We start from the raw sequence: 22,419 nt of genomic DNA, 5'->3' as shown, positions 1-22,419 counted from the left end.
TGTCACAATAATAAAGGTGGATTCAACAAGAGCTGTTTTCTTAACACCACGGCCCGACACAAATCACTTCCATCTATCCTTCAGCGATTGTGAAACAGGAAGGAACACCGTAAGAGGGGCTTTAGTTTCCACGCACCCTCGTTCCCCTAACCCCATCCCAGTTCTGGTATGTTCCTCATTACAAGTGGTTTACAGTAAAATGAAGTGTTGTATACGGTCTCACAGCTGCAGGAAGACACATCTAATGCTTTAATAACTGTCTTACTGTTTGTTTTGGATGCACGAGGGTGTTTATTTAAATATTTATCCAACTTCATTTGTTAATGCTGCAGCTGGCAGGGACGCTGGCGCGGGTCAGATGAGCGAGTCAGTACAGCGGGGGTCCCTCCGCTTCCCCCCGCTCTCTGAACCGCGCGCGGCTTTACCTTCCCCGGGTCCTCCGGGGCCCGGCCCTCATGCCCGGCCCCGCTACCCGGCCACGGGGGCAGGCGCGGTCACCAAGAGCCAGGGTAGCGAGAACAGGGTGGAGAGAGAGGCAAGCACCATTCCACCCCCCCCTTCCCAAAACTATCTGTGCAGGAAAGCAGGGGCAAGGCTGCGGGCTCTCGTGGGGCTGTCAGAGTCACGTCTGACCTCCATCCCGCCCCCTCCCGCTGCGCCATGCGGGGTCACTCATAAAGGGCAGCCTGAGGTGAAGGTTTGGGTTAGCCGAAGGGGAAGCGTGCGCTGAGCGGGGCGGGGTGAAGGGTCGCTCCGCGGTGACGGTGCTCCTGAACAGAATCGGCGCTGACAACCGGGAGTTTTTAAAAGACCACAGCGATCGCCGGCTCCTGGTCCCTATAAAACCTTTTACACAGTGAGCCTCTGGATAAACACAGGTGCTGCAGAATAAAGGCAGGAGCTGCTGACACACAGGTCTGCTACCTCAACAGGAGGTCTCTGAATTCAAGCGTGACTACTCCACAGTGCACTCTTAATACAAATCCAAACAGTGTTTGATAAAAGGTTTCCACCTCCTATAGGCCAAATCTTTAGTTTACTGGCTACACAGAAACAGTAGGAAAGAAAAGTTTCATGGAATTCTGTCAGCATATATTGTACTATTTATGTAGCACTCCAATGACTTTTATTCCACCACTAGACTTATGTACTACCTCATTTTTAATACTCAAAAGGAATGAACTGGAGGCATTTCACAGATGTTGTTATATTACTATATTTGAAAACAAGAACTGCAAAACAATGTGTCTGAGATCAGGGCTAATCAAGCTATCTGAAACACAACCTCAAAGTTAAATCATGTCAAAACATTCCCTGTGTAGACAAAACCAATAATCCTACCAAAAATAAACATATTTTAAAGGAATAAAGTTGGGTAGTTTTCTCTACAACTTCCGTACTGTTGGTCTGGAAAACAGCCCTTGGTTTCTATGGTCAAAAGCCAAAATACCATATTCCTACCAGAAAGCCCCTTTGACCACAATTGCTCTACTGTGAAGATGAAGCATCTCCTTATTCCACTCATCTATCGTTTTCTTTCACAAAAACCCCCATCATTACTTTGAGGAATTATTGACAATGTGAGAAGAATAAAACTACATAAATAACTTTTCTGTGAAAATATTATCCCTAACGTAAGTACCTAGCAGCCAATAAAAACCGCCTGACTTCCATCAAGCTACTTTGGTTAGCAGCACAGCTTCTTTTTTTCCCTTCTTCTACTTGTCCCGTACCCAGCGGACTGCAGCCCATAACCGGTCCGGTGCTCAAGCACTGCAGTCATCCTGGAGCGGAGCTCTGAACCATGAACGTCTGCTGCACCCCCCACAGCTCGGTCTTCTTAAAAGTCTTGGACGAGGACAACGACTCTTGGATCCGCCAAGCCCCCGCCCCCCACCGGCAACGATGTACGTTAAACAACACATTACACATAAATCCCACCGTCTGAATCACAAACAGAAAGGAACCAGGCTAATGTTTCGCTCCGATATCCCCAGAGGGCCGAGATTAAAAGTATATGTTTTTTCACTAAAATCGCATTCGTCCTTTTTTTGAGCCAGTAGCTTATTTTAGGTTGGAGAAAAATGCCAGTGAGGTCATTATTCAAATAGACTCTTGTACAATGTGAAGCTGCAGAGGACTCAAATCTTAACCAGCCTGGTGCCAACCTCAGTTTCATTAGCACAATAAAGAAAAATACTTGAGGCTAGTTTTCTATGTGGGGTTTGTTTCATTTCTGGAAGAAAACCAAAAAGAATACCAGGCCAATGAATAACAAGCCATTTTCTAAGTGTTTTCATCCAGAAGTTTTTTGTAAACGCTACCAGAAAAACAGAACAATCACACTCATAAACATGCTTCAGGATGAGGCAATACCAGTTTGTAATTAGTCTTTAAGTGCACTGGTCCACTCTATAAACGGCAAAAAAATGCTTCAGCTTCTCTGACAATGTTAAAGATCTGAAGTTCGACCTCAAATGCATAGCAGCTTGTGACTGACCAATGTTCACCCAAACAGTTCTATGTACGAACAAAAGCTACTGCATTGTGCTTTAAAGAAAGCAAACCAGGACGTGTCTAAACCGTATCTCACAATCAATTGACTAAAACCAGTGATATGCATTCACACATTAGAATGATGCCACTCGTTCACCAGAGACTGTGCAAAGGGCTATATTCAGAGTTAAGCACAAACAGGGAACACTCTTCGTCTCCCTCTGCGGACTGTGCAAAAACACAATGAGCTCAACGCAAAGTCATTGAAATGAGATAGTAATTCGGAGGGGATGAGTCAGATGCAGTTTGGGTTATTATCCCCCTGACCCCCTCTGCACAGCACCTGCAGTTTCCCAGCATCCTCTCTGGAGCCCTTCTGCAGAAAGACCGGCCACATAGCTGACGTCAGCCATATCGGGGAGCCGGCCAATCGCAGACGCATCAGAAAACCGCACGCCAACGCACTGATCGTGATGTCACGTCAGTCGCACATGTGTCCTCCGCCCAAAACAGGATAAAAATAAAATGTGACAAAGCGCCATTGCATGTGGATTCCACAGTCCCCAGCCGTCACCCCCCCACCCCCCCAACCCCACACGCGCCCAGCCCCCACATAGCACTGTGAGCGGTGTCATGGGGCTCGCAGAGACCACAGAGCTGGATGACATCACCCGTGCGTTCACAACGCGCGACCAAATTGAATGTGTCTGCGCGCCCGGCCACATTTGCACATGCGGTGCCAGCCACTTGGGAGAGCTGCAGCTCCGAGAGTCCCTTTGGTGGGGCGGACAAATCGGCAGTCCAAACACCACAGACTCATTAAAATGTGAAGCCACACATTTTGGGCCACTAACAGTAAATTCTCTAGGTTTTTCTTTTGTAAAAATAAACAATAATAATAATAATAATAATCCTTGAGCTGCTGAGGGACCATCTCTCAACAGTCTATGAAATAAAACAAATGAGAGCAAGAGAGAACACAAAGAAATACACAACTGTCTTCCATTTTTAAGCAGTGACAGCAAGTTACATGTAATTTTAATGCAAGGCTGGCAAGCCAGATATGCCATAGCTGCTTTGCCATATAATTGTAACCAGCAGCCCGGTATCCCTTACTATTTTAGATAACACTGATACCGTGTCTAGCTAACAATACAACTGTACCTTACCAATGGTGTGAGAGGTGCACATAACAGAATACCCAACTTAACTGGCTGAATACCCTGAATTACGTGATTAACTTAGAAGCTACCCATGGGTTTAGAGTGGGCTGCCCAACCCTGTTCCTGGAGATCTACTATCCTGTATGTTTTCATTTCAACCCTAATTTGGCTCACCTGATTCTACTAACTAGCAGCTCAATTATATCTCTAACTGTTGAATGAGGTCTGCTTTGTTAAGGTTGGAGAGAAAACCTACAGGAACAGAATTGGGCATCCCTGGTCTAGGGGAAGAGCTAGTGTGACAGCAAACAAGTAAAAAAAAAAAAGTGAGGCAAAGTGTATGATTTGCCCACTGGAGTTGATGGCGCAGTGATTTCACCAGGTCATATGCTGCTCTCACAGCACTGCAGTCATACTGGCTGGTGGCTCTCCTGAGTCCAACACCAACACAAAGCAGGCCTCCGCCATGTTTATTTCCCTTGTGTCACTGCAGATGGCAGGTCAAACAGATGTGCTGATTTAAAATGGCGAACAACGCGGACAACTCTCCTCTGTTTATGTAAATAGAGTAAAGTCAGAAAAATAAAACGTCTATGTGATTAGGCTAAACCCAAGAGAAATTATACCACAAATACCCCAAGTGAAAATCAACTTTGTCATATATTTGGACGTTTATTTTGGAGTTACATTAAAACAAACACATTAGAGCTACCGAGCGTAATGCCAAATTATAATTTACTGAAAATGCTCTGTACCCATTCCAAGAGGGGAACCAAGGCCGTCATTTGGATTCATTACTTAAAACAACGCAATTCATTTTCATGGCAATTATCATTTTCATAGAAACTTCCTCTGTCAAACCTGATGAGATTACGGCTCATCAATGGTCTCATTTTTCAAACGAATCAAACTAAGTGCTCTAGAGAATTAGCATTGCTTGACGTTAAACACCAGTATCACGTATCTATCTAAACACACCATTTCTGAACGTAGACTCACTAAAATGCAAAAACAGACCAAAAAAATCGCACTAATTGGGAGGCCACCTTTTTCCCCCAAACATGACTGGCAGCAGGATAAATCCAGCAATTACACAATGAAACAAACAGAATTTTTAAAAACAATAAAAAATAAATTATTGTACAAAAGAGTACAGTATATTCTAGCCGCTCCTACTGAGAACGAACTGCTGATCCACTGCATGCTCAGCCTGCTTCTCAGAACTCACTAGAGTGGAACACATGGAAAAACAATTAATAAATCATCGTTAAAGACCATAATTCTAATTATAACATGTCCAATGTCATCAGCTGTGCGGCTAATTCCAAGGCTGCTTAAGTGTTTCAGCACAGCAATTCCTCAGCAAAAAACAGTCTAAAGACTGTTTTTACACTGGAAATAAAGACATAGCAAGTGTGTGTGTGTGTGTGTGTGTGTTGGGGGGAGGGGTAGCTGCACTAAATATACATATTTTATTTATGCATTTCTATAGCTTGCTGTTCTGTGCCGCAAAGCCATTTCACACAGACATTAAATACATAATTAATCAAAAGAAGAACAGATTTTTTTTTATAACGGACGCAAGTTTTAAAATGAATGAAACTGAGAACTGAGAGTGAAGGAGCAGCAAAGCTAGCGATAAATACGAACGCAAAGTTCTCCATGGCTTAACACTCATCAAATTTTGATTGTAATGCGGGACGTTATGTACACTTAACATCTACAGGTCTCTTTCAAATAACTGTTTGTTCATTCTCAAGGAGTGGCTTTTCCCCCTCTCCATGTTCAGTTCACTTCAGGAACGGTTGACAGACACACAAGCAACAGCCTCACTCATCAAGCTCATAACCGTACGGGAGTGTGAGCCGGACCAGGTTGACACTCGGATGAAGTTGGTCCAACACCCAGGGATGTGTTTTGCTTTAAAAAAAAAAAAAAAACAACGGTCAGTTACTTCTTCAGATGAATCATGATCATGTGCAGATGGAACTCCGGTTGGAGCCAACTCCACCACTGAGCTATAACACAATTCATGCTATAACTTCACAGGACCACAGGAATCTCAAACGTCCTTTTCCAGACACTGTGAAGCTACCAACTGAAGCTTTCACCTCCATCTTTCTCATTGGAATGAAATGGGGAAAACGCTTTGGAAAAAAGGGGGCAGAGACAAAAATATGTGTGAAAACAGAAACATTCAAGAAAGTAGAAAATGGCCTCAGCCCTGAACCACACCTACCACACAGGTTTATAAAATGGAGAGGCCATTGTAACCCAGTTGGTTGCTACACATGGGTTTGTGTGCCGCCTCATTCCGTTCAAAGCATTTAGATAATTGAAAGGAACAAGCAGGACTATACCAATGTGATTCTGCAGGAGCGGCTTCAGGTCTGATATATATTAATAAACAGACAGCCTCGCACCCCTCAAGCAGACGTTGAATTAGGCTGTGGCCTTTCCTGCTTTCCGCACTGGGGTGGGAGTTCGGAGGAGCCCGCTGTTGAAAAGCACGGCTTGTTTTCACTCAGCTGCAGTTGGGCAACTGGAGAAACAAAGTGCTGTCCTCAAGTGAGGCTGACAAACTGCAGCCTGCTCGGACCCATCTGCTTACGATGGGAGCCACTGCCATTGTTTGCTTGCGTACATTAACGAAGGAAATATTATAAATACGAGTAAGCAAAGAGGCTGCGGTACGGAAAAGCCATTAGCTGAGATTGGGTAACACAGAGGGGAACGGAGGAACATCACCCTGACCTTTCCACTGTTAGCTTTTAGCTTTTAGTCAATTTTAATGGGCAGTTTAAATGTAGAAAGTGTTACCATGGCTATTTCTCATTCAACAAAGAATTGTATACTTAGTTAATTAAAGAATGTCGCCTGTCTGAAGCAGTGACCGTCTCTTGTTAAGTGATGTTGACATTTTTGAGGGTTTCCCGAAAGCTTGCTTATTTCTGTTGACTGCTTGTTGCAACCCTTTGCACGAGATTGTTTAATCCGTAAAAATGTTTAAGAGGCTGAGGTATAAATAACCTTTTAGCAAGTGGAAGTAGGCTGGATAGTTTTAATAAACCGTCGCCATGACGTCTCCAGCTCCCACAGCCCAAGTTTTCCCACCGGACCAGGACGAATACAAAGCCGAATACCACATGCTAGCCGGGGGTTCAAAAGCGAATGTGTCCTTTTTCAGCAAAGCACCCCTGCACTGTGTCACTGGCAGCTCTTAAAGGGAAGTACTCAGTAAAGTTATGCTGGATACCTCTTCCTCCTCCTCTTCCTCCCACAGAGCTCAGAGTTTCCACAAAAACGTGCGGTTGGAGGACGCCCAGGAGGCTTCCGTGATCGGAAGGCGAGGCGCGCACCTGTGACGGGAAGGTTCCAGCGAATAGAAAGCTGGCACGCTGCATTGCCTGAAACTGCCCCCCCATCCTGTCCTTAGCAAACAAACTCCCCACACGCAACCAGAGTGCGCTCCGCTAACCTGTTCCACACCGCAGAGCACGACTCCAAACCGCTCTCGCCCTGGAGCCCTAAAGACCACGCCGGACGTCCTCCAGCACGGTGTTTTCCTCACAATGACTAATAAAGTTGCCCCCACCCTCAGAATGTTCTTCACAGGGTAAAAGTCATTCAATCAAATTGCCAAAAACAAGTGCATCCCTTCAGTTCATACATAGCACGTTCATGCTAACGACCCCCCACCCTCCACAATTCAAAATAATAACAATGAATTCAGACCCAAGGAAGAGCAAAGCCAGCGACGGAAGAGTGACCGGACGGAGCTCTGGGAGCGGGTGTTCTGTGGCCAGAGGAGGGGAGAGGGCCTACCTGTGACCGTCTTGGTTTTGACGGGGCTGCTGGTGTAGTCGGAGGCTTGGTTGGAGGGCTGTTTGGCCAGGGGTGTGCTGCCGACCGACACCTCGTCCTCCCTCCTTTTGCTCACCGGTATGACTATGGGAGCCGATCCCGGAGCCTGCAAAAAGCATCACATGGACCCTCCTGATCACACCGTACTGTATTAGGTTTGCAACACAATTTTGGGCTCTGTACTCCACAACAGGTACTAAATATGACAACTATATTTCATATTATGTTAATTTGTCCAATTACTTCCGCTCTCCTAAAAGGATGACTATTTATAAAAAGAGCTGCAATTCCTAAAAAGAGCACTCGGTATGGATATGAATGTCCACAAATTAAAGTGGAGAGTCTGCACTTCAACCTCATATTCATCATTTTATTTCAAATCAAATGTGCTGGAGTACACAGCCAAAATAACAGAAACTGCATATATATATATATATATATATATATATATATATATATATAAACACACACACACACACTATACACACACAGAGTGAAATGTCCTTTTTTAACACAGGCAGACAGGGCCAAAGAACCTCATGCTGTAATTTAATTTCTGTGTTTAAATATGGCATATAACTGAATTCTGAGGTCACGTTCAACAGGAAGAGGTCGCTGCGTGTACGTTTCTTTCCAATCGCGTCCAGTGACTAATACATCTGGGTTTATCGGGGAACACGGAGAGCGCGAAAACAAGGAACGCGGTGGACTGGCGACGCGTCCAAGAGCAACAGAGCGTCTGACGGGCCGCGTGTTTGTGTTGAACCGCTTCGCACGCTGCTGGCAGCGCACGCCCCGGGCCTGGAGGCTCTGCCGGGCCCCGCAGCTGCAGGAGCCGGGGGCCCGGTGCCTACCGAGGAGAGCGTGTGTGCGCACGGTACGCAGGCGCACGGCATGCTCGTGAAGTCACGCATGTACTGACATGCTAACATCAGAGTCCGTGAGGAATCTGGACTAATAGAATTTCTGTTGTTTTGCCTCTGCGCTCCAGCACATTGGATTTGTAATAAAACATGAATATGAGGCTGAGTAAGAAACACAAGCGCACATGCACAAACCTACACAAACACAAGATGACTATTTACACACATGAATCACACAAACACCGTAAATTTGTCTGACGCATTTGTCTCAAACATATCCACGTACAGAAGCTCGCTCACCCACATAAACAGACACAAATCTGCATGCAAACAAGTATTACGCACATACACACACACACACGCACACAGACAATCCTGAGTGTCTGAAACAAAAAAAACACTGACGGCCTCAAAGAAAGGAAAGATTGTGTTAAAATGAAGCCTGGGATAGCCTCCATTTCCGTCAGTTGAAAACCGATACATATTTTGGAGGCGAGTTAAGCATGCTCATTTTCTCACAGGTTCACACGCAGGAGTTTCTCAGAATTGTGAAGATACCGCAGACTGCACGAAGCTGCCCATTTCTGACTGGACTTACGCTGAAAGGAAAATATGTTCTCGTACAACATGAGGGAGAATTACGCGATCAGGCACGTCCTTTTCAATTGCCCGTAAAAACACATTTTGTGAAAAAAAAAAAAACAGTCAATCCACTGAACAGAAAATACTGGTCAATGTACAGTCAAAAATACACTTATAAAATATAATTTAAACAGCTCAATTAAATAAAATATGTTTATTTTCATTCTTATATTGTACAATTTTATAATAAACTAATTGGCTGCCTGCTTTGGCTACAAATTGGCTGCCTGCTCTGATATAAATGTCAAAGAACAGACGAACAGGCACGCACACTCAAAAGCCTGCAAGTGCAAACACAACTGGATCACTGTTGATTATGAGGTAGAATTACCCAAACTATTCTACATTCATTTTCAGAATGTGAAAAAGCATTACTGGAACAATAAATCAAAAGGGATGACATTCACTCATAAGAAAATACATTTACTTCATTGCCAGATAGGAAGGACAGCATGGCCAAAACATGTTTTTACCAATCAAGCAAATATACAGTACAGGCCAAAAGTATTGAACCACCTGTGGTTTTTTGAAAAAACATTAGGTAGAGAAGAATTCAGTAAATATATGCACATTTATTGAATAACAAAGCAAAGAATAAACTTTTATTATTTTTATTTCTACCTAAAGAATGTGTATCTGCCATTTCCCAATCTTTTTTGTCCAGTGTTGACGGTGCTTGGCCCACTGGAGTTTAAAAATAGCAAGGGCTTCTTCACAGATATTCATCCATTTAAACCAACAGAACACAGTTGCCGTTTCACTGTAGTAGTTGGATCTCAGGACCTCAGAGTGTCAGGAAAACTGTCCACTTTTTGGACTGATCTAAATTGGGGTGAACCGGACACATCCTGAGGATCTGGGTCCTAGGAACGAGACTGGATTGATTCGGGGAGTGACCCTCCCATCCTGCCCAAAGGAGCTCGTTGTGAACTGGTGCTCTCTGCACTCTGTAAGTAAAGGCCAGGGACATGTCTATTGCTGTACATCCTCCAAGTTGAAATGTTTTTAAATGCTCTCTGGAACCCAGGACTACACCAAGAGCTGCGCGGAGAACACACCGCCGTCCGCCATGGCGCTGCTGCCAGGGAGCGGGACGCGGACGGTCAGGTGACTCTTCAGAGGAGCGGAGCGCGCCGCGACCCCCCCCCCCCCCCCGGCAGCCCGCGAGCGGAGCGGAGGAAAAGCAGAACGGCAGCCACTGGGATACAGACCCCCGTAATTATAATAAGGCTGAGAACCGTGGGAGGCATAAAACAGATGATCTTGGAAAAGAAAATGAACATTAAAAGCATTACAAAGACACGTTTATACATGGAAAAAACCCCTGCGTACCGTCCAAGTAATCAAACTCTCTTTTTCACGAGCGCAGCGCGCTGGAAGGCCCTAATGGCTCCCGTGACTTCTGTCAAATAAACAGAGGGAGGCAGGAGGGAAGGCAGACGGAAGAGGCGGACCCATCCATTAGGGAGGTGAGCGAGGGGGGGGGTTTGGTTAGGAGTGAGGCCAGTTTGGTTCGGGCCTACCTGCTGCGGCTGCAGCCTGCTGCTCCCCTTCTGAGGCTGGTGGAGGAGCCAGGCGCACACGACGGGGTCCACGTTCACCGCCACGCCCTGGACACTGACCAGCAGCACCGCGCCTGCAAGCACAGACACACGCTGAGGTGAAGATACACGCAGTCACACACACACACAGACACACGCAGAGGTGAAGATACACGCAGTCACAAACACACACACACACGCACAGACACACGCTGAGGTGAACATACACGCAGTCACACACACGCACAGACACATAGACACATGCAGAGGTGAAGATACACGCAGTCACAAACACACACACGCACAGCCACATGCAGAGGTGAAGATACACACAATCACAAACACACACACGCACAGACACATGCAGAGGTGAAGATACACACAGTCACACACACGCACAGACACACGCAGAGGTGAAGATACACGCAGTCACAAACACGCACACGCACAGACACACACAGAGGTGAAGATACACGCAGTCACAAACACACACACGCACAGACACACGCAGAGGTGAAGATACACGCAGTCACAAACACACACACGCACTGACACGACATGTATATAGAGTACATACACACACACACACAATGTAGCCACGTTGCCATTGCCTGGCAACCTAGTCTTGGAGGTCTGTACATTCAGCAAGGGGAAAAAACTAAAGACCGGGTTCTGCTACACTTCTATCATTTTGAATTGATTACCGTGTGTTTGTATAACATGGGAGGGGGGGACCAGGCAACCCTTTGTAATTGTAAAAATTTCAAAAGGCATGAAAAGAGAAAATCAGGATCATTTAACATTCTTTTATGTGATGCTCAGCATTTAAACGCACGTGATTTCTTAATTGTGCTCAATGTTCTACACATTTGGGAGCCTTTTTATTGATTTCAGACTTTCAATTTTATTAATTCCAGAATATTAAACCCCCACCCCCGAAAAAAAGTAATAGCATTTATAGCTTTTTCTTTCCCCCCAACCGTCCACATGTGGACACAGTACAGACGCGTAAGGCATCATTTTCTATAACGCTGCGCAGGGCCTGAAATTTAGCAAGACGCCTCCGGATTCCGGAACGTTCCGCATTCTCCCTGGCAGATAACGACTGGACGGAATCCGGTTCGCTCATTTTCACCTGTGTGCGCGCGGCCAAACCGAAAACAGCCGCGGGTTGCCCCCGCTCGCCGTGACGCGAGGCGTCCGTAAACAGGAGGGAAGCAGGTAAACAAGGCTGCCAGAGCCCATTTCCTCTACCCGTGTGTTTCATTAGCGGCACGGAAAGGGGGGCGTTCTCCCCCCCCCCCCCCCCCCCAGCGCCCTCCGCAGCACTCCGAGGCTTGATTACTCGACGCGCTCCGCTCCGCGGCGCAGTCATCGCTTATTAATCACGCGCGGGAAGAGAAGGCGTCTGCGCCGCTCCGAGTGAACTTGGCTCCGCTTACTCCGTCGCTAACCATTTACGCCGTCGTTGCACTCGCCGCCGGTGGACATGGTTTGCAGTCCTCTTGGACGGCGCAGGGCACAGTTTGTTTCAATTGTGTTCAAAGTGTGTTGCGCAAAGCCAAAAATAACATTTTCTTTTGATAAATCTCTATGAAACCCTAGACTTTCTGGGGGTTTAGTTTATTCTTAAATAATAATCTTTACCAACAATATGGGCCTGAGGTAATGCATTAGGATTCTATCAATAATGACTACCATGCCGTTGGGATTAGGGGGAAAATTCTCTGGCGTGCAGCGGAGTATTTCAATCTAACGATAAGAGAACATTTAGTTTCTCCGATGAGCTTCAAAGTTCGGAGGGCTTTGGCACACTCCGGAATCTTCTGTTTCAAGCCCCACAGCCAGGGCATATCCAAGCCAGGGCCCCAACTGTACAAAGGGGACCCTTTCTGGAGAGCCCAAGTTTGCAAAGCCCCTTTGCGGAGCCCCAGTGCTCCCCCCGCTCAGCATAGGCCACCCTACAGTACCACTGTTGTACACCAGTGAACAACACAAAATGAAATGCCTCTATTTGCTGCAGTTATAGTGTGTGCATCTAGGGGACGGTGTGCCGTCTTGCCATGAGTAGAAAAAAAAATGTCACACTGTGTATCCAATTAAAAAAGAAATTAAAAAAATGTTAAACAGAAAATTGAATTGCTATAAGTGTTCTTCTGAAAATCTTTTATCTTTTAGCTGAAAAAAGTATCCGTTTATGAAACTTATTGGTCCAAATCCCAATAAACTAATGGGTTGACTACTTTGGAAAATTTTACATGTTCTGAGTCGATGCTCCTTTAGCCAGTTCCAGAACAAATTTAAGGCACATACCATTGATTTTGTTTTATAAGAGTATTTACTTTTTTACATTTTTCATCTGCAATATTTTTCCCCACCCAATTTGGAGTGCCTAATTACATTTGTAAGCCGCTCAGCAATTCAGGGAAAAAAAACACACACACTCTCTTCCGAAAGCCCGAACAAGCAGAGGATTTGCTATTGAAGAATGAGGAGGTGACAACACAGAAGATCAACGCCTCCCCAATGGACACAGATGGCTCTCAGGGAAAGAAAAAGCGTGTCTCACTTTTAATAATGATGCACCCTTGTGCGGGAAAATAGTACAGAGCGGACTTTCTAACCCCATTTGCTGGTTTCCTGTAGAGGATCATGCTGTTCTCAGACCGGATAAACCGATGTTGTTTTCACCTGGATAAATAAAACGAAATAAATGAATAAATATATGAAGTCTCTGCACCCTTGGAGGAAAAAAACCTCTCCACCTTCCCTTCCAAACATTAATTCTAGAGACAAAGTATGACCTATTGGCGGTGTGTAACGGCCCAACCATTACACTCTCATTAAGCGCTACTTGGAATGCCGGTGATTTACGAATCGAAAACATTTCTTAGCGCGCTAACTGCCAGTCGCTCCGAACGAGAGCTTCAGCTAAACGCCCAAAAAGTGTGCGGCCCTCGCGTCCACAGCCCTCGAGGAGCGGTGAGGACAGGAGCCCGGTTCAGGGTCCTCTGTGCGCCAAACCCAAGACCCAACGAGAAAGGATGTGGAGAGCCTGGGAACTGCTCGCGGCTTCCCTCAAATTGCGAGTGACACGCCGGCTCGTGCGACGGATGTTTACCCGCACTCAGAGACGCTAATGGCAGCCATTTGGCAAAGGTGGGATCTTGAGGAGAGAATTTTCGGAGAACAATATTTGGTTTGGGAATATTCGGGGGGCCTGCAGTGCCTCAAAGTGACTTTTACCCTGGTAATTGTAGACCTGTAGTGCTCTCGGTCTAAAAACAGTTTTGCTTCTCACTCATGTCTCTGTCACTGCCCCAAGGGTGACGATATAGCCGGTGAGGAAACGGTACCTAAACCTTCACCTTTAAAGCAAAACACAGGCCAGTGACTTACCGAGCTTTAATGACAGAAAAGCGCGAAGTGTTACTCTGCTGCGCTTGACAGGGCTGCGGGGTAGTTAAGGGGAGGCGATGACAGCGATAACAGGAGTGTTTTTCTAACTTCCCGTGTAATTCTTCGGCAAACAGAAATAACTTGCGTGTTTCGCCGAGGTGAAGGCTGGCTTCCCCACAGAGGAGTCATTAATGTCAAGAGGTTCCCGCTTCGCGGCGTCAGATTAATCATAAAACAGGAACGCGCTCTCGGTGTTGTTCTGCACTAGCTGACGTCATGCCGCCAGGACACCCACAAAGTTTTGACCGGGGGAGGACAAAAACCCACGCCGAGGGTCCGTTCGACCAACAGGGTGACCCGACGGACACCGGACAGCGGGTGGAGGGGGGCTCCCACCGGAACGGCGCCTAATCGAAGCTCGAGGGTTGGGGCAGAGTGCCTGTGGTCGCTCTCTCATGGAACACAAATAAATAAATAAATAATGCCTCTTCAGTCCAGACGAGTTCTGACAAGTTCAGTTCACTTGGAAGCCAAGTAGCTAAACATAACATTACGCCACAGTGCGCCGCGCGCTAAATTGCTTTTCCGATGAGCTCATGACCCGGACGTCTGCTGAGAGCTCGGCAGGTGTTCCGCACCGGGGCCCGGCGTTAGCTTCGGCAGAGGGCTTCGGCTGCTCCCCTACCGACGGCCCACGGGCACCGTGTGGGCGACGCCGTGGCGGGAAGGCCACGGAAACCACCGTCTGGGACGAAGGGAAACACATCTGACTGATCTGCAGTACGGAGGCAAGAGGGTTCGTTCTCTGAGCGTGTTCTGGAGGACAGCAGGCCGTGTGCCCCGTGATACAGTATTACAATGACATCAGGTATGCGTACATAGTGCCTTTCTTTCAAGTGCACAGCAGTGTGTGTGTGTGTGCTTGTGTCGCCAGCGCATGCCACCAGTACACTGCCGTTTGGTGCTCCTTCCACACCAGGGGTTTATCGTCAGAATGCTGATCATCACTCACTGCCACAAGCCACCAAACTCCACGTGGGAAAAGGCCAAGTATAGTCTTCATATTAGCAGTACCAGCAGTCAACATGATGAAGGTGCACACAGTCAAAGAGGAGGATTTAACTTTAACTAGAACAGACATTAATGTTAAAGTTATCTCTGTGAAAGATGGGTTGTTCCACATCGAAAGATGGATTGTTCCGTTTTGGGTGGTGGGGGGGGTGGCACCTTGCCTCACAGGCCCAGACATGACAGCCCTCCACTCGGTCGGCGTCTAGCCAGCTTTTATCTGCTGACTTCTCTAATCGCTATTCACGCGACTTTCTTCGTTCATTCCGTCCGTCCGCCCATGTACCTCTCAGGCAATGGATCGGGAGCGAGCGCCATGTGACCATCTCGAGGCGACGCCAGGGTGGACCAATCACGTCTTTATCTTCCTCCAGACGTTGATAAGGCCAGCTTGGAAACTGATAACCTACGAGTTTATTTTTGGGTCCATAAATTCACATTAGCCCTGTTAGCGATGAAAAGCGAAACCGCTACGGCACAATGGCTTCCAGGGCCGCGCGGAAACCCTAGCCGCCATGTTTAGATTGCAGCTTCAGCTGTTATCTATTCCCGCCGTTCCATGGTAACTCCATGGTAATGGAAATCACATTGGCGGAAAATTTACTACCGACTAACATGTGAGCCACTCTTTGTCAGCGAGATAGGGGCCCTTAATGAAAGACAAAGAAGGGCTCGACTGATGCACAGAATTAACTGTTCCATTTTGTGCCCAGCAGGACAGCAGGGAACGCCCCGCCCCCACTATATTTAACATCCTGTCACTTGGACTCCTTCTGTGAGACCCTGATCAATTCTGATGGCATTTGTCCTTTCCTCGAGCCAGCTACAGATTTCAAAACAAGTAAATGCACATTTCTGCTATGTCCTGCATCTCCATTCTGTCATCAACATGAAACCACATAAGGCTATACGCACACATATGTGCACACACAGACATACACACACACACATAACCTATGTAGACTATGTGTGACTCAGTCGATGGTATGGATCAGAGTGTTTCGGGAAGTGTCTCGTTCACAGAAGCATGCATTTGCTGAAGCACACGCACACACACACACACACACACACACACACACACAGTTTAACCTGAGCAGGCTCTCTGTGTGACTCAGTGTGTGGTTCAGGTCAGGGTCTTTTGGGAAGTGTGTGAACGCGGGGTTGATTCATGTGGGCACGTGATGCGATGTTGGCGGGTGAGGAGTGAAGTGGAGGCCCAGTGCGGTGTGTGGGGAGGGGAGGGGAGGGGAGGGGAAGGCCCTCGCGTCCTGCCCTCCCAGCTCAGGGTCCGCAGCGGCCACATCTGGCCCCCAGGCCGCCACCAGCACCTCTGTCTGCGCCGGAGAGACCTCTCCCCGCACCTCCTGCGCCTCCTCGCCACAGGCGCCCGACAGCCGCCCGGCAACAGGAGGCAGCCGGCAGAGCCGATTGGCCGGTCAGGGAAACTGCCCCTGTGTTCAATTAGAGTAATTTCACCAGCACCAATTTGAGCTCCGCTTTGCTGCGCTGCGCGCCGGAATTATCTCACTGACAGATCAAAGATTCCTGTTCGGCACACTGTAGGGCCTTGCTCTTCAAACTGCACAGGAAGCTCTGCAGAACACGGCCTTGGGCAAAAGCACACAAACACGGCCGTCTCTAAGCCCCGAACAAAGCATCACAACGATGCAAACTGATGACATTTATACAAAGACTAATCCGCCATCAAAGGTCCTCGCCTGACCCACATGCTGACCCACTCACAAACGCGGCGCAGATTAAATCGGTACTCCTTCAAAAAAAAAGAATAACGGACCAAGCGAAGGACCGCCTGAACTCCTGTGATCAGACAGTGACTGAATAAAAATGCGCTGGTTCACGGGCTGATGACTGCACCGTGAGCCCGCACCCACGTTGCTCCTCGGACGCTCTGATTGGAGCGGAGTAAAAAGGTGGAGCCCGTCAGTGGTCTGAGGTCACCTCCATCAAGCAGCTGACCCACATGCTCCGTTTAAAACGGCAATTACAGCATCTCTCCACGTTACATTACGCGATGCTCTCTGTCTGAAACGCAGACACCGTTATCCAGAGTGTTTTCTTTACACGCTGGCCATTCGCGCAGCTTGATATCTGGCTGCAAGAATTAAGCACCCTGCTGAAGTGCGCAGACACAGAGGCCCAGCCTGAGATTTGAGCCGGACCTTCGCAAGTGGCACGTCCAGTTCCCTAACCGCTGCACTGCTACGCTCCATTCTCTGGACGCCATCAGCAGGCGGTCACTGGGCGAAGTGCGACGTAGCTGCCCATGCGAGAGGACTTCTTCGGCAGCCACACTGCAGCCTATGATGGGAAGGCGACGCCCGCACGCCCCTCCCACCTTGAACCGGGCCCGGTCGGGAAGGCAAACAAACCCCCCGCTGCGAAGGCGAGAGGAGGACCGGGTTCGTGGGAAACGGCAAACTTGGATTTGGGGCCGTTTTCTCCCCTCCCCTCCCCTGCCTGAGACAGGACCTGCAGAACGCTCTTCCGTAAGACACAGCTATAAGTGCTCGCACATTCCAGCCATTTAGCAATTAGGAGTAATGGGTCCAGGCTGAAGACGCTTCTGGGAGGATGTGATGATGGGGGCTGAGTTACCGGCGAGCAGGACGTCCTGGTTGCCATGGCGCGATGCGTTCCCACCCTCCATGGCCCACATTGGAAATTCAGCTCCCTCTGCTCCTGAGATCTCACATTCGAACCAGAGCAATTTAACACATTAAAAACATAAAAGAAGCTAGAAAACTGGAAACTGGGGGGAAAAAAATCCCATGAAGCCAGTTTAAATATTAAAAAAATAAAACAAATATAATTTAACCCTTCAACTGTTTAAGACCACTTGTGAATGGCTTCTGGCACGGGTTACATGTGCAGCTTGGTCTGCTCTTACGTTCTTTTCTCGAAAAAGAGCTTTTCGGCTTCAGCTCTTCAGCGAACGCGCCGCATCCCCGATCGCTCTGCGAGCGTGACCGCAGCTGGGCAGGCTGTTGTTCATTAGGGCCTTATCATCAAGGTCACGGTCAAAGTCTGGTTAGGAGGGACGCTTGAACGCCTGTGTGCACCCTCTGCTATCCACGGCTGGAATTCTCTGGAACTCCTCCAAAACGCACTGCTCCCCACCCACCCGAAAATGACTGGTTCGGTGACAATTCTTAGAAGATGAGATTCTGACATTCAAGGTGTAACGATAAGGTAATGATAAGCTTCCAAGGCAAAAGGAAGCACTGGTTGTACTTGAATACGCACACACTCCAACACAGCCTCTTATCAAATGCAGTTCCTTAGGTGGTGTATACAGCTATCAGTGCTTCAGTATTAAGGAGTCATGATAGGGTGATGATTTAGCAAACACAAACTCGTCATTTCAAGCACTCCCCAGACATACTTACATCAGAGCGTGTGTGTGAGTGTGTGTGGGGGGGGGGGGGTGGCTTTGATGTACAGAGAAGACTGCGTCAAGGATACGCACCTGCCGCACAGCCTGTAATTACACGTTTAGAGACTGCGTGCGTACAGAAGTGCATTTTGGAAGGGGCAATGGACTTTTTTAGCGAGGTTGCCTGTACTGTAAAGCAGGGGGTGGGGGGGGGGGCCTGAAAGCGAGTTTCGCAGCTGCGGTGAACGGTACGACCCCTCACCCGACACGCCCGGCAGACCCATCCCTCATCCGCATGGCCGCGGCGATAAGCAGCCCCGCCGGTGAGCGCCAGAGCGGCAGCGATACGTCTCCCCGCGCCGCGCTCCACAGATAGGTGCAGCTGAGCAGGAACGAGACACATAGTTGGCTCGGGGAGGACGGGACCCCGGGACGATCCAAAAAGCTAAAAATGGATTGTTCCCCTGAAATTTCAAACTTCTGCTGAAAACATTTACGTCTAGACTCTCCAAATCCTGAAGAAAATTCTCCACGGATCACCGCCATTTTTCGGTACAGTCACAGGGCGATCTCGGATTAAAACGTTACGCTTTCGGGCTGTTTTCTGGGGAAAAAGCTGCCCTTTTCCAGAGCGTCATGGATGCCTCATGTCCAGAAGCATGAGTCAGCGGTCCGGTATTCCAGCAGACCCAGTGCTGCCACCTCTCCGCTCAGTGACCGTGCTGCTCCTCAGGCTGGCAAATCCACCCTGCTCCCCCGAGCTCGTCCACGCTCAGCCTTATCAGGGCAATCTCGTAAACGAGCGCACGCTCCGAGCTGGATTCGCTCAATAAAACTTAATGTTCCAGTCTGATGGCTCCCTGAGACAAGGTGGCCATCTCAATGGAAGGGCCCAATTCAGACCCTCACCCACCCAAAACCCCTTTATCTGCGGGACATAACTCATCACTTCAACCCTCTCAGCAGCCCGGCGCTATCTCCGAAAGCTTCATTAGGGCCTACCGGCCTCGCTCGAATTACACGGGCGTCTTCAGAGAGGAACGGCGAAACTCCAATAGGCTGAGATAAAGCCGCTTCCTCCCCCAAACCGTTATCTGGCGCTTTTAATTGTCAGTGCGGAACGTCTAATCTGGAGTGGCTATTAGTGCGGGAGACGGCCTTTTATCTGCGAGGTTTGTATATGTGCACAGGAAGGAGGGCCGGGCAGGCCTGCTCGCACAGGGCCGCACAGCGCCCCAGTGTTTATGGGCTGTTTACGCCAGCAGGCACTAGCCGACGCGGGCCCCCGGCGGCAGGGTACGGGAGTTCAGCAGGTGCGTGGCGGGTCATGCCACACACGGAGCCTGGAAACACTCCCCCGGGGACAGCGTGCGCAGCGGCGCAAGAGTGATGAGGGCTACTACTGTGTTGAGACGAAGCGGCCCGCCCGCAGATTCCAGCCGCGGCATCAAAGAGCGCCGTCCCGCTCGCGGTAAGAGCTCGGGGGGGGGGGGGGGGCGGGGGGGTTCTGGGGAGCGCGGCTGCCCGGGAGCTGCCGTTCTGTGGACGGGGGGGGGGGCGGTATGTGATGGACCACAGGTCGCACCGGGGCTGCCTGTGATCCTGCTCATTCTGCTCCAAGAGCTGTGGATACAGGTTGTCCTTCTGCAGAGCGAATCCACCAAATGTAAATCAAATACAACGAATATGAAAAACAAGCCTGTTCGATGTCGGGGAAGTCTGAAAACAATTGTGCTAATCGCTGAGAATAAAAAATGTATTCCCAAAAAGTGTTGAATTGGGCATATAAAGCACAAACCGAGAAAATAATACTTTCATAGCAGATTTAAAAAATATTTGTCAGCAACAAGCAAAACACTTGCGGTGTGTATTCTTCCATCTTGAAAGTATTGGATGAAATTCACAGAATCTTGCAAGAACTACCTCCAGGTTTTTAAAAAATTGAAAAAAAATACTTTTTCCATTTATTTAATGAGTCCTGTAGTTTGGGTTAATCCTGATTAAGGAACTCCTGAGCCGAAAAGTCAGAAATGTGATACTAAATCAAAATAATTATTTTAATTATTTTAGTTAATGAGAAGTCGGCCCAAAGGAAATTAGAAATAAGTAAATGTTTCTCAAATAGAGCAGATTGGGTGAATGTAATTTGTCTTCATTGGGTAGAGAAAGGCCTCCAGATTTCTTTTGTTAAGTACTGAACGCCACAAAGCGTTGGCTGGCACAGCCCATGCAGCCCATCCATTCTGCTGAAGGGAGGTTTACGTGATTTTCGTTCAGGGAATTTAATTTTGCGAAGACAGATGAGTTAATGGCCGGGTGTAAACAATGACACATCGGGCATGGGCTTTCCCCCCCCCACCCCGCTCGCACTCACACACGTGGGGCGCGGTAGAGGCTGCCGCCCCTCGGTGTCACGCGATACTCGCCAAGCGACCGCCACAGAGCGCTCCCGTCGTGGCGTCGGCGGCCGCTGGCCCGCCGTACGGACTTGGACGCGACCTGTCCTCCAGGCGCTAAAACGGCGGTTAGCGCTAACCACCTGCGCAGCTTGAGGCCCTTAACTGCTCTGTGTACAGCCGCCGCTGAGCGATTCGGACCCGCCTCTGGAAAAACAACACCCACATCAAAGAGGCTCCGGCGAAAAATACAACCCCGTATCCACCATCCCGAAACATCACAGGGCCCGGCGGGCACGGCTTCACTCGGGGGTGTGGGGAGGCGGGGCGGAGGAGAAGGCCACGGACCTGCCAAACGCTCCTGCCAAATCCGGCCCCCCTGCGTGCAACAGGCAAGTTAGCGGGGCGCTGCCGCGGCCCAGATTAGCCAGGACGGCCCTGTAACCCACTAGCATCTGGCCCTGCGCTGGGCCAGGACGCTCTCCTCGTTCGCCTCGAAGGCCGAGAGCCCGAGCGAGCGCTAGGCTAAAAGAAGACTGGAAGCTTCCAGCGCGAGCTGAGAAAACCCCGCTGCTTTAAAGTGCGCGCGGAGGAGTAATCAATAACAGAAACGAGCGCAGAGGGAGGACGCAACCCGAGCTTTGGCTTCTCCCCTCCGCAGGAGGCCCAACGAAGAGCGCGCGGCGCATTACCTCAGGCGCAAAGCCCGCGCCCCTCCCGCGTTTTAACGTTGCGTCCTCGCCGCACCGCCGGCCTGGTCCTGCATCACGAAGGAACGAGCCTGGCCTTCGGTGTGACCCGTACACGACGCGGCGGGCTCTGAACGAGCGTGAACAGCGGTTCTCCGACACAGAGTCGCTGTGCGTCGCTAATCATCGCCCAAACGCTATCTGCAGTTCCCTGATGGATTATGGGAGGGTGACCTCTTTCTGCTTCTTTCATTTTCACCACAAGAATCAAATGTGGTTGATTCGAAAATAGAAGGTGAAATACCATGTGGCCTGATGCACTTTACGTCAGTCGATCTGCAATTTAAGTTTGCTCCGCTGAGACAATCCAAAAGTTAACAGTTTAAGAAGTAAGCATAGTATAACAGATACATAACAATTGACATTCTAAAAGCTTAGTATTTCGTAAACTACTTTTACCATCATACTAAAGCTGGCTGATGTCCAAAACACTTTCTAGGCATCTAGATAGCTCAGTAAAAGTGTAATTTATATCACACATACATTAACTGGAGAAATCCTTTTTTAAAATGTTGTGTTGTTCTTGTATAGACTAAATGGTCACAATATATTACATCTGTCCATGCTTTATTTTATTCATAAGATGTTGTGCAATTTACGAAACAAATTATCTATACACCTATGAGCATTATAATGGACTACAACCCTTGCCGTAAATGATCAAGTGACCAGTGACTTGACCGAATAAGTCATAATACTCACAACTCTGTTACTGTAAGTACTGATACAGGCAAATTACTGATGAAATCTGTGCTGAGACTGCATTATTCCTGAATCATATGTAACTCCTTATGAATGTACTTATTATGCCAAAGACATATGGGAGTGACTGAAATGTGTTACA

General features: G+C 48.4%; 1 protein-coding gene across 1 annotated transcript in view; it reads right to left on the bottom strand.

Moving 5' to 3' along the window:
* LOC118212693 (vacuolar protein sorting-associated protein 13B-like) overlaps positions 1 to 22,419 on the bottom strand; it is a 303,731-nt gene that overhangs the window by 148,721 nt on the left and 132,591 nt on the right. The window contains 2 exon segments of the mRNA XM_035390874.1: positions 7,485 to 7,629; positions 10,552 to 10,664. Coding sequence (XP_035246765.1) covers positions 7,485 to 7,629; positions 10,552 to 10,664 — 258 coding nt within the window.

This window comes from Anguilla anguilla, chromosome 1 (assembly GCF_013347855.1).
Source record: "Anguilla anguilla isolate fAngAng1 chromosome 1, fAngAng1.pri, whole genome shotgun sequence".
NCBI lineage: Eukaryota > Metazoa > Chordata > Actinopteri > Anguilliformes > Anguillidae > Anguilla > Anguilla anguilla.
The sequence above is the reverse complement of the archived record's forward strand: the minus strand, read 5'-3'. Positions and strand labels throughout refer to the sequence as shown.